Source organism: Chelonia mydas, chromosome 1, assembly GCF_015237465.2.
Source record: "Chelonia mydas isolate rCheMyd1 chromosome 1, rCheMyd1.pri.v2, whole genome shotgun sequence".
NCBI lineage: Eukaryota > Metazoa > Chordata > Testudines > Cheloniidae > Chelonia > Chelonia mydas.
Genome location: NC_057849.1, coordinates 299,252,928 through 299,265,360, shown reverse-complemented (window position 1 = coordinate 299,265,360; position 12,433 = coordinate 299,252,928). Strand labels below are relative to the sequence as shown.

Here is a 12,433-nt window from a genome sequence, read left to right as displayed (position 1 = left end):
AACAGGATTCAAGACTGATTGGACATTTGTATGGGTATTAAGAATAGCCACAGTTATAATTAATTATAACAAAAAAATTGTGAAAGGGATATTAAACCTCATGCTTTAGAACCTATTTCTAATGATTAGAGATCAGGATCAGATGTAATGAGGGGGAGGCAGATTACCCCACATCTACCTGCTGTGGGGTTCTTATACCTTCCTCTGATGCCTCTAGTGCTGGTGACTGTCAGTAACAGGGTAGGTTTCAGAGCAGTGGACTAGATGGATCTTGGATCCAGCCACGTAGCCAGGTGGAGGGAACAGGGGAGCAATCCAAAAAAAGGCGCCACCCACTGCGGCACTTTTACTCACCCGGTGACGCTCCGGCAGCAGGCCCTCACTCGCTCCAGGTGTCTTCGGCGGCACTGCAGGTCCCGCCGCCGAGGTGCTGCCGAAGACCCAGAGCGAGTGAAGGTCCCGCCGCCGAGGTGCTGCCGAAGACCCAGAGTAAAAGCGCCTTTTTTTTGGATCGCTCCCCCTGTTCCCTCAACAGGGGAAAATTTAAAAGGCGCCAAGACATTCACAAGGTGCCACTTGTGCTCAGTGGGGGAGCGGCCGCTCCCTCGCTCCCCACCTAGCGACGCCACTGCTTGGATCTGAGCCAGTCTGGCAATTCCTCAAACTCAGAGTCATAAAAAAAGTAGAAACTATGTCAAATTATGAAGAATTAATATAAAAAAACAAACACAAGCATGTAGGAACAAAATTAGAAAGGCCAAGGCACAAAATGAGATTAAACTAGTCAGGGAAATAAAGGGTAAGAAGAAAACATTTTACAAATACATGAGAAGTAAGAGAAAGACCAAGGACAGAGTAGACCCAATGAGGAGGGAAACAAACTGCAGGTGGAAAGACAATACTAGAAAACACTGCAATGGCTGAAGTGTTAAATGCCTTTTTTGTTTCAGTTTTCAAACTAAAAGTTACCAGTCATTGGATGACTAACATAGTGAACATCAGTGTAAATGGGGTAGGTTCTGAGGCTACCCCAGAGGCTACGGAAAGAGCAAATCAAGAATTACGTAGACAAATTTGATGTCTTCAGGTTGGCAACGCCTGACAAAATACATCCTAGAATACTTAAGGAACTAACTGAAAAGATCTCTAAATGATTAGCAATTATCTTTGAGAACTTGTGGAGGATGGAAAAGATCCTGGAGGACTGGAAAAGGGCAAATATAGTACTTATCTATAAAATGGGGAATCAGGACAACCCAGGGAATTATAGACCAGTCATCGTGAACTTTCAGTAACTGGAAAGACAATGGAGCAAATAATCAAACACTCAATTTGTAAGCACCCTAAAGAAAAAAAGGTGATAAATAACAGTCAACATAGATTTGTCAAGAACAAATCATGTCAAACCAACCTAATATTCTTCTTTGACAGTGTAACAAGCCTTGTGAATGGGGGGAACTAGTAGATGTGATACATCTTGACTTGCCTCACATGACCTCATAAACCAGGGATCGGCAACCTTTGGCACACAGCCGGTCAGGGAAAGCCGCTGGTGGGCCGGGACAGTTTGTTTACCTGCAGCGTCCACAGGTTTGGCCGATCACAGCTCCCCCTGTCTGCTGTTTGCTGTTCTAGGCCAATGGGGGCTGCAGGAACTGGCGGCCAGCACATCCCTCGGCCAGCGCTGCTATCCGCAGCCCCCATTGGCCTGGAATGGCATACCACGGCCAGTGGGAACTGCGGTTGGCTGAACCTGCGGACCTGGAGGTAAACAAACCATCCCGGCCTGCCAGCGGATTTCCCTGATGGGCTGCGTGCCAAAGGTTGCCGATCCCTGCCATAAACCAAATGGAAAATATAGCCTAGATGAACCTACTGTAAGGTGGGTGAACAACTGGTTGGAAAACATTACTCAGAGAGTAGCTATCAGTGGTTCACAGTCAAGGGAAGGGCATATTGAGTGGGATCCTGCAGCGATCAGTCCTGAGTCTGGTTCAGTTTAATATCTTGATAAATTATTTAGAAAATGGCATAGAGAGTATACTTATAAAGCTTGCATATGATATCAAGCTGCAGGGGAAGAGGGGGGTTGTAAGTGCTTTGGAGGATAGTATTAAAAAAATTAAAAATGATCTGAACAAGCTGAAGAAATGGTTTGAAGTAAATAGGATGAAATTCAATAAGGACAAATGCAAAGTACTACACTTAGGAAGGAATAATCAGTTGCACACATACAAAATGGGAAAAGACTGCCTAGGAAGGAGTACTGCAGAAAAGGATCTGGAATTATAGTGGATCACAGATGAAATATGAGTCAACAAGGTAATGCTGTTGCAAAAAAAGGGAACATCATTCCAGGATGTATTAGCAGAAGTGTTGTAAGAAAAGACATGAGAAGTAATTCTTCCATTCTACTCAGCACTGATTAGGTCTCAACTAGAGTATTGTGTTCCATTCTTGGTGCCACACTTCAGGAAAGACGTGGACAAACTGGAGAAAGTCCAGAAGAGAGCAATAAAAATTATTAAAGGTCTAGAAAACACGATCTCTGAGGAAAGACAGAAAAAATGGATTTGTTTAGTTTGTAGAAGAGAAGAATGAGGAGAGACATGATAACAGTCTTCAAGTACATAAAAGGTTGTTATAAAGAGGAGGGTGATAAATTGTTCTTAACCACTGAGGACAGGAAGTAATGGGCTTAACCACTGAGGACAAGAAGCAATGGGTTTAAACTGCAGAATGGGAGATTTAGGTTAGACATTAGGGAAAACTTTCTAACAGTAAAGGAAGTTAAGCGCTGGAACAGATTACCTAGGGAGACTGTGGAATATCCATCACTGGAGGTTTTTAAACACAGATAACTCTCATGGATGGTCTGGATGCTACTTAGTCCTCCCGCAGTGCAGGGGACTAGACTAGATCACTTATCAAGGTCTCTTCCAATCCTACATTTCTATGATGCTAATTCCTATGTTCCCAGAGGAGTAAAGGCAGGATTTTGTGAAAAGGTGATGACAGTAGATGTCCAAATTCTTTTAACATCCTCCTTCTGAATTAAGGAATTTTTTGGTGACAGAAGTAATGTTATATCAGTTCAACTGAATGAAGTTTGAGTAAAATGGAACAGAAAAAAAGTTAATTGAAAAATATTAGAAAGCCATTTCCAGTACCACAACTGGTCTTGCAATTCACAAAACTTATTCACTGAGACCAACGTAAAAATGTTCTGTCTCATGGAGATGGAATCCACAACTGATATAATAATTTACATTTGTCCTTTCTATTTTTTTTTTTTTGAGATTACATCCCTGCAAGGGCCTGATCCTAAGTGCCATCAACTCCCATTGAAGTGGGCACTCAGCATTTATCTTCAGGTGTTTTCATTGTATCTCTCTCTGAATCAACAATAGGAGGTGATTTCAGTAAATTTCATTCACTAGAATGTCTCCATCAGTTCCTTCTCTCACCAAGGGTTAATGTCACATCATTACAAAAAAATTTCTTTTATAAAATTGTGATCAGCAAGGTTATATTTCTGCCAAATTTCAAATCACATAAAAGATTGTGCATCATTAACCAGCTGTCTTTAGGTTTAGGTCTAAAAGGATTTGGAACAATAATTGTTGCAGAATAACACATTAAGTTTCTTTTGCATTTAACAGCAAAGAAGAAATATTGGCAATATCTGATGAAGACATATGGAATAATTCAAGGACTTCAGGTACAACAGCTAGTTTAATTAGTTCTTCCTTACTGCACATGTTAATTAAAATAGATAATGTAACAAACAGTCCAAATGGATGTTAAAGTATATTTTTGTTAACTCTTCAGTGGCAAACATCCCCGAAATTGTTTATTCACATGAGAAGGACAAAGACATTGAATCGCATCATGAAAATGTAAAAGATATAAATGTTGAATGCAATGAAGATAATAAGGAAGATAATGAAAAAGAATTAGAGTTTCTGGTAAGTGTTATACAATTATATCCACAGTGTTAGATGATATGAATCCATTTACACATCAAAGGTGGTGAAAAAGCCCCTTTTAACAGAACTGACGGATGTACTAATTTACAAATGTAAAACCATAGTCTGTATTTTCATTGTATCTCCCTCTGAATCAACAATAGAAGGTGATTTCAGTAAATTTCATTAAGTTCTTGTGGTCTTAAATTAATGACTTCTCTCTGTTACTTCCTTATCAGAGGATCTAAGTGATCGTTTCAAAGAATTAGAACAGTGACCTTTCAAAGATCTCTCTTCCTAGTCTCTGTGATGAGTATATACTTAACATAAACACTTAACGTTTGGTAAAATTCCTGTATTTATGGTACTGTGAGCCTTACAGATGTTTCAGAGATTAACTATGTAATACACTACATGAACAAAATTCCAATGTCTATAGTTTTAACAGGAAAAATTATATAACTACTACAGTAGACTTTTCTAGACCTGTATTTAGCATTAAATTTGTTATCATAAATTTCACATTCAGTGAACATTCAATCTATTTGGGGATTTTTATGGTTTGGCTTGCATTTTGCACCATGAAGGAAGAAATGGCAGTAAATGAGACACATACAGTCATCTATTATTCTCGGTGTCTGTTCTGAGCTTATGTCTTTTGGGTACATAGATTCATAATCATCGATTAAAATGGCTACTGTCTGTGAAAATGTGAATGCTGAATCAGACCAGAGAGGAAGAGGAGTGCCACTCAGTCTTTTTGATAGGGAGGAGAATTATTTCCTCACACTTAAGGATGAAATTTTCTTAGCTCTAACTTTAAGAAAGTTCAAAGTTGTCACCTATTGTGGGAGCTCCTACTGCCTGAAAAATCAACATCTCCATTTTTTTTTAAACAAAACATATATTTTTTAAAAAGGCCCTAAAAATCACATCTTTTTTCTTGATTTACCCTGTTACAATGAGCAGGTTCAAATATAACAGTTTGTTTATAAATTACAGAGATTGTCCATACAGTAAATGAAGAGGGAAGCTGTAATTTAGATGTTAATTTGTACTATGCAGTCTTTAATGAATTAAACAATGAAGATCTATAATAGATGGAAATACAACCAAATCTTTGAAACCCACAGGCATTGGCTCACAAGACAGCTGTGCAGTTGACAAGTAACATGAGCCTTGTGTGAGAAGAAGGGGAAATCGTAAGATTTGCATATAATTATTGAGATCATGCAAATGTCAGTTATGAGAAGCAAAAAAACCACAGGCATCTCACTGTTAAATCCTGACAGTTGGCATCACCGAAGAGCTCAAATACATTTGAGCACCAGTTGGCAGAGGGTCATTAAAACAGAATTTGCAGAGACATTAGCTCCCTCACTTTTCTTTGAGTGACGTTTTACTATTAATAGTTTGCAGCGGCTTTGCAGAAAACATATTAATAAGAGAAATTGTAATGGGGATATCTACAGCAAGTGTAAATGTAACAAGGTGTGCCTGAGAAGCTATCCTCTAATTGATCAGCATGGAGCTATCCGTGTGAGTATCCTAAAGTGAAGAGAGAGTGCAATGACAAGCAGGCACAGCTGAATAATACAATATGATATTTGGGAGCTAGGGAAGGAGAATGATTAGTTTCTGGCCTTTTTCTTCACTAATCTCATTTCCAATGTCTGCCTTACCAGATTGTTTAAAAACATTCTGGTCTGACACCTGCAAAATGGTTCCTAAGAGAAATGAAGCAAAGATCATTCTAACGGTACTTGTCAGTGTGCAACATGTCTTTGTTTTACTGGACAATACTGAATGTTACCAGGCTTTGATGTACTGTATAATGCTCTCACTAAAAACAAAACAAAACAAAACAACCCAAACAAACAAACAAAAACCCAACAAAAAACTCACAACCCTAGAACTGAATGTGCAGAGCTAACTGAATTAGCCTCCCATTTAGAGAATATTCTCTTTAGGTTTCATTTGTATAAAATACACTTGCAGCTTACTGAATTCATGAATAAAGAAACAGCATTCTGAATACTATTGATGTCCTTCTTTCAGACGCACTATAAATCTCATTACATATGTTAAAAAATACATACAATGCAAATTTTGCAAATTGTTCGGAACATGTTTCCATAAAAGCTTTGAAACAGAAAACAAAACTTTCCATAATGAAAGCCTGCCTCATTCATTTTCAATATTTTTATAGAGCTCGTTCTGATCATTCTTTTCTATTCTATTTTTTCAGCTAAGTCGGCAGTTCACAAGAACTAGAGGTACTTCTTCCAGAGATGAAAGGAATTTATGCACAACAGAGCCAGTTAATTTTCCAAATGAAGCCCAAGGACTGGAGAATAAGCTAACACTTATGGAAACAGGCACTGACTTGCTCAGGGAGCCTGTGCCTATCAGTTCCCCTTCAGAAAATACTTTACAAGAGCTAGGAGAAGAATTACATGATAACAAAAAGTATTCCATAAAATATGATTATAGTCAGCCATTAGCAAAGGAACTTACTGCAGGCTCTGTAAACAATACTGAGCAGCCTTTGGAATGCATTGGTACCAGTGAAATGCTTTTATCACAGGATTATTTGCCTGGAACAATGCAAAATGTGACTATCCATATTAAAGATACTGTCTTAAGCAGACAAGGAATGAGCCATGTAGATATTTCAAAAGGTGAAACAGATAGTGCCTCAGGAAGCGAAATGATGGAGAGGTTATTCATCAGTGGGGAAGATGCTGATATCTACAAAGAGGCCTGTGAAATGAGACCAGAAACAATTTCTTCAGAGCATGATGAATCAATGCAATTAAATACATGCGTAACCGAAGCACTGGATGACAATGCTAATCCAGCTCCAGAACGACACATTCTGCAAACATCTCACCTAATGCTAGCCTCGGTATTGCCAGACAGTGACAAACATGAAGAAAAAGGCGAGATGATTTTAAGCAAAGATCAGGTACATTTAAGAGGAGATATATGTGCTGATGCTTTTGCACATTCTGATATCTCAATAGATTCCTCGAAAAGCCCGTATACAGAAAAAGAAGTTGTGGCAGAAGTATCAAAGGAAGACTATAACTCTGATATAGGAAAAGAGGAGGAAGAAATCAAGTTAGATGAGTTAGGACTAATTAAAGAGCAGGAGAGTGTTGACACCATAGCTCCGAAACTTTTCAGTGTTCATGGAAAATATATTTCTGAAACAAAAACCACAACATTGCCATCAGCTTCAGATAATAAACATGAAGCCAAGCCTTCACAAGCAGAAGACCGGATGATTTCCCATGTAGCTGATGAAAGAAGAGCTGAAGACAGTCATGAATTCAAAGAGTTTACTTGGCTAAAAGATAGGGGAAGCTCTGTCAACAGAAGTCAAGGAAAAGAAATCACAAGCTCTGTTGAAGGCAAACCAGGGAAAGAGGAATACAGTGAGTTAAGTGATGATTTGAGGAAAACAGACAGTAGATACCCTGATGCTACTCAGAGTAAAATGACTACTTTCCCCGCTGGTTACCCAGACTTTGCAGTGACAACTCGCAAAGCAAGAGCTACAAGTACTGCGTCATTGAACCCAGAGGATACGCTTGATACTAAGGAGAATGATCATAAGCTTTTTGAGGATCGAATGTACAGCCAAGATAATTTCCCAACAAACAAAAATATTTTGGAGACAGATCCTTGTCAACTTGAAATTGAGAAATCAGACAGCATGGTTACAGATGATCAAAGTAGGGTAAGGTGTGAAAATCAAAAGTGGAGTGTTTTAGGAAGTCAACCAGTAGAAAGAGAGAGTGAGAAAAATAGAACAGAAGAGATTAAAGAGCAAACAGATGGTGAAGTCACGTTGGGAATGAGGGATAAGACAAGGTATTTGAATGTTACTCCCACAGAAGAATTGTTTACCTGCCAAGAAACAGTGAGGTGTGAAAAGTCTTCTGTAGCTGAACATGGTAATATAGAGGAAGCAGAAGCAGGTACAGCTTATATAATTAAAACAACATCAGAAAGTGCTTCAGAAAAAATGTCTGCTAGTGAAAAAGCAGTAATTGCTAAGCTACCTCAAGAGACTGCAGTAAGTGACAGGCCCACAGAGGAAAAGGAAACAGCGTTTGATACACATGAAGGGAGAAATGATGGTTCACATTATACTCTTTGTCAACGCAATACAGTGGGTGTATTATATGACACCGAATTTCAAAAGGAATCAGTTTTAGATATTTATAATGCACATGTACGTGAAACACTGCAAGGAGACATGATGTCTGTATGCAATACCAAGGAAAAAGTTTCCAAAGCAGAACATGACACTCGAAATAATCCACCTGTAGAGGAAACATTACGGGCTTCTGCTGTAGAAGGAAAAGCAGGTTTGGAGCAGGATTTATATTCAGAAGAATCACCGAAAGCTCCCCCGAATCCTGAGCAGTGTCTGTACAGTGATGAAGCTGAAGAACTTCATAAGGAAGAAAGCATTTTTGGAACACTTTCCCATTCAGGTGCCAAAGGTGAAACAAAACCATCACCCTCTGATACAAATATTGTGCCCAGTTGTCATTATGAAAGCTCTCCAGCGACAACTTCTGAAGAGTCTATTGAGGTGGTTACTGCGGATGTAGAAAATATGGAGCATCCATATACAGCCCCTGCATTCAAATCCATTGCCAATATTTCTGCTGAGTCAGGATATTCTTTCAGCCTACCAAGTGAAATGACATGTATTAATAAAAACACCTCTGCTGAGGTTGAACACAAAGAAGTTCTTGAGACTTCGGACATGTTGACTTCAAGTGATGGAAGAGAAAGGAATATAGGCCAGTGTTTCCATCAAACAGAGTTCAGACAAGAGGAGTCATTAGGGCCAATGATTTTAATTAGTGAGCCTACTGAAGAAACAGAAGAGACAAGCTCTGAATCTGAAGGTTTAATAACTGAGGGAAAAATATTAAACTGGCCTGATGACTCAGAGCACGAAAACCAGCACATTTCTGATTCTTCAGATATTTCTGACCAGAAAAGCGAAGCACATAATTTACCTAGTGAGTCTCTAGTTTTAAAGCATATCAGTTACAGAATCTTTTATTTCCTCTTGTTTGTTGTATTTGTTGTAACAATCTACCACTATGATTTAATGGTTTGCTTTGCACTCTATCTATTTTCCTTGTATTGGCTATACTGGGAGGGAGGAAGAAGCAAGGAGTCTGTCAAAAAGGAATAACATTAAGTTTAATTGTCTACATACTGTACTTAAGGTTTGAGGTTGATTACTTCCCCCCACCCTAAAGCATTTTAATTGTTAAAAGGAAATATTCATTGTTAGAACCAGAGCGAGTTTTCTCTTGAAGCATCTTTCAAAAAGGAATACATATGAAGTTTGCTTCTTCATATAAGTAATTATTCTATATAGGACCATTATGTTTGGATCATTAAATACCTATATGAATATAAGATCTGAAGCACGTCAAGTTAAAATTAAGTACAGATGTTGCTCCTTAGCAGGCTGGGAGGTTGCAATGCTTCATATCTCTGCAGTACTTAAAAACACCATTTCTTGCATTAATTTCTCTTGCAGTAAAGCTTCATGGTTTTTTCTGAGTTTTTCTAAGGTTTTATACAGTAGATAACAGGGGAATGGCATTATGGCTAAGTCAGTACTTTAATATTGATCTTGCAAATGGTGATCTACTACTGTAATTAACCAATACATTTTGAGAGGTGAAATTTGTTGGTAGATTGAATAGTTCTTTCAGTTTTTTATTTCATTGTTTTGAGTTAGTGCAATAATAATATTCATATCTGAAAATATCAAGCTTAGACTCCAGTAACATTATGTAACTTTGAATACGTAATACTTCAGCAGAATATATTAGCTACTTTCATACTACCGAGCTGAAGGATACAGCTATGAGCCTGTTATCATTCACTTGCACAAACATTTATAGATGGGTTGTCTTCAGATCATATTTATATATTTTTTGTAAATGAAGACTGTGTAACACAGCTGAAGAATTTAATTGAATTCAAAATTATTCCAGATAGACCTTTTGAATGATGTTTTTCACCAGTGTTGTTTAAGAAAGGCATTCGTATCTTCAAAGCATTAAATAAAAAAAAAAAGAGTGAATGATTTGATTGTGTGTGGCGTGTTCAGAATTGGGTTTGTGGCCTTTTTTTATAAGCTAACTAGGTCTCATTAGAGCACAGTAAAATAAACCCTGAAGGAAAACATGGGACATGAGCCTTGCCTCCAAAAAGGCTCCATTGTGCTGCTGTGGCGGTACACAATAGCCCCTAACAAGGTAGCTGGGGGACTCCGAACATAGGGGGCGTGCTGGGAGGTTCACTGCTTATAAGACACTCTTTTCCAGTGTACAGGCATGCCAGGAGCATGTCAGAAGAGGAAAGGGAGTGGCCAGAGCATGCAGCACTCCAGCAATTTCTAGCTCAGAAAAGCCTGCGGGGAGTCATTGCAACCAAGCATACGGTGGAGTAGCCCTGAGGCTGCATAATGTTACTGGGACCCCATAGTTTGAAGAAGGGCAAAAGTGGCTTTGAGCCTCATAGGTTCGTCTCCTCGCAGCTCTGCATAGCTGAAGACCTGGGCCATTGTGGAGGCTACAAAAGGCTTAAGTGCAAAATGTGGCTGAAGCTAGATAACGGTCAGGTTAATCACTTGTTTCAATCATTAGTTAAGCACTGAAACAAATTTTTGAAAGCTCACTTACTTGTAGCAGAATGTTAGGAGACCTTGCTACAGGAGTGACCTTGACTTTCCTGTTCTCCAGGAGGGTGAACCTTTGGAGCATCATGGAAGTGATCCATTCCGTGGGGTATGGAACGGTGTTGATGACCTACTGCTGATGTATGTACTGGTGGTTGAATATATGGATTACTATTCACTGCAATCCTGACCTGGGTGATGTTAGTAGGTGCCTAGAGGCTTCGAACAGTTGCCAGGGACACTTGTAGTAACACAGTCCTTATTAGAAGGACAGCCAGGGAATCCAGTCATGAAAGGAAATGTGGCTAGCTCAGGTAAGGTGATCCCTGAATTTTGAGGGACTGCAAGAGGCATGAGACCTGGAGGACTCTCTTGCTCTGTGTTGGATTGAACTAGCAGCTGATCCATGCTAGAAGAATAGGGACACTTTGGTGTGGAAAGCCATCTGTATTTAATGAAGTGGTCACATGTGGCTTCTTTCATTTATTTGAACTCAAAACTTTGTTTGGTGTTCTTCGCTTGTCTTGATTCATCTGTCCTGTCACAGTCAGAAAGGAAGGGAGGGATAAATGGTGGGACCAGAATTAAGGGTGGAAGAACATCAGTGCACTTCATCTAGATCAGTCTTTGAGCAATAGCCAGGCAAAACTAGGGAAAGCCCATGGGAGAGTATAGGTACATGCAAACTACAGATGAGCCGAATAAATATGTACGTATTTGAGCTACACCGGTATGATACATTTTTTATGAATATGCATTCAAAAGAAAAAGAATCAGTGTCCTTCTAATCTCTTCTGTGTTATAATGTAGTTTAAACAAATAGCTGAAGATCATCTAAATTATATAATTTTTTTCTGTCCCTTCATATAGTAAATATACACGGTAAGCTAGCTCCAGATAGCCGAGTTCCATTCATCCCTGTGTCCAGTAGGTTAGGAATCTCAAACTTTGCCATTTTAACATGTACAAATATTCTGAGTTGAAATTTAGAGTAAATATTTGAATGTTAGAGTGAGCATAGTTTAATCTAAATACAAGTGGAATACTGTTAGCATTTCTCAGATTTGGAATGGGATTTCTGTATTCTATATTTACGATGTTTAGTCAGCATATCATATCTTATGATTGCAAAACATAGCTCTAGATTGATCTGTGAACACAGGTGCCTGAACTTTTACTTATGTGCTTAAAACAACAAAGCTATTCATTCTATCTTTTTTTTGTTTAACATTTGATATACCTTTTAAAAATCCTCTTACCTTTCTTTGTAGTCTGAAAACACTACCCTTATAACACTGGGAAAATATTCATCTTTGTGTTTTTACTTATTTCCATGAAGAAATGGTTTATTGGCTTAAGCATTTAAAAAATCACATTTAACATGTCCAGTAGTTCTAACAGCATGAATCTGGTTAGCCAATAATAGCCACTGCTGCACACTAAACAAAATGGATGGTATGGTTCTATACAGCTTGCAGGCTTGTCACTATGAGAAGCCCAGTACTGATCTAACATAGAGACTAAATCACATTTAATTTGAAAGAAAGTCTTTCTTTACTATATCAAGGGTACAAATTAGGGAATATCTCATGGCTGCTGTCTGAACTATACGTCTAACGGATAAATGAGTTTTCACATTTCAGCTTTTCCTCTTGTCTAAATGTAACTTTCAACTAAAATTCTGAAGAGACTCAAGGAAGTTTGTGTCTGGGCAGCTGGTTATTAGAAGACAGTG

At 38.6% G+C, this 12,433-nt stretch overlaps 1 protein-coding gene across 1 annotated transcript in view; it reads left to right on the top strand.

The window, feature by feature from the left end:
* Positions 1–10,773, top strand: part of PPP1R3A (protein phosphatase 1 regulatory subunit 3A) — a 47,107-nt gene extending 36,334 nt beyond the window's left edge. The window contains exons 2-4 of the mRNA XM_007070537.3: positions 3,663–3,721; positions 3,832–3,968; positions 6,217–10,773. Of these exons, the coding sequence (XP_007070599.2) occupies positions 3,663–3,721; positions 3,832–3,968; positions 6,217–9,195 (3,175 nt within the window). The 3' untranslated portion in view covers positions 9,196–10,773. The remainder of the gene's footprint in view (positions 1–3,662; positions 3,722–3,831; positions 3,969–6,216) is intronic.
* Positions 10,774–12,433: the final 1,660 nt, after the last annotated feature.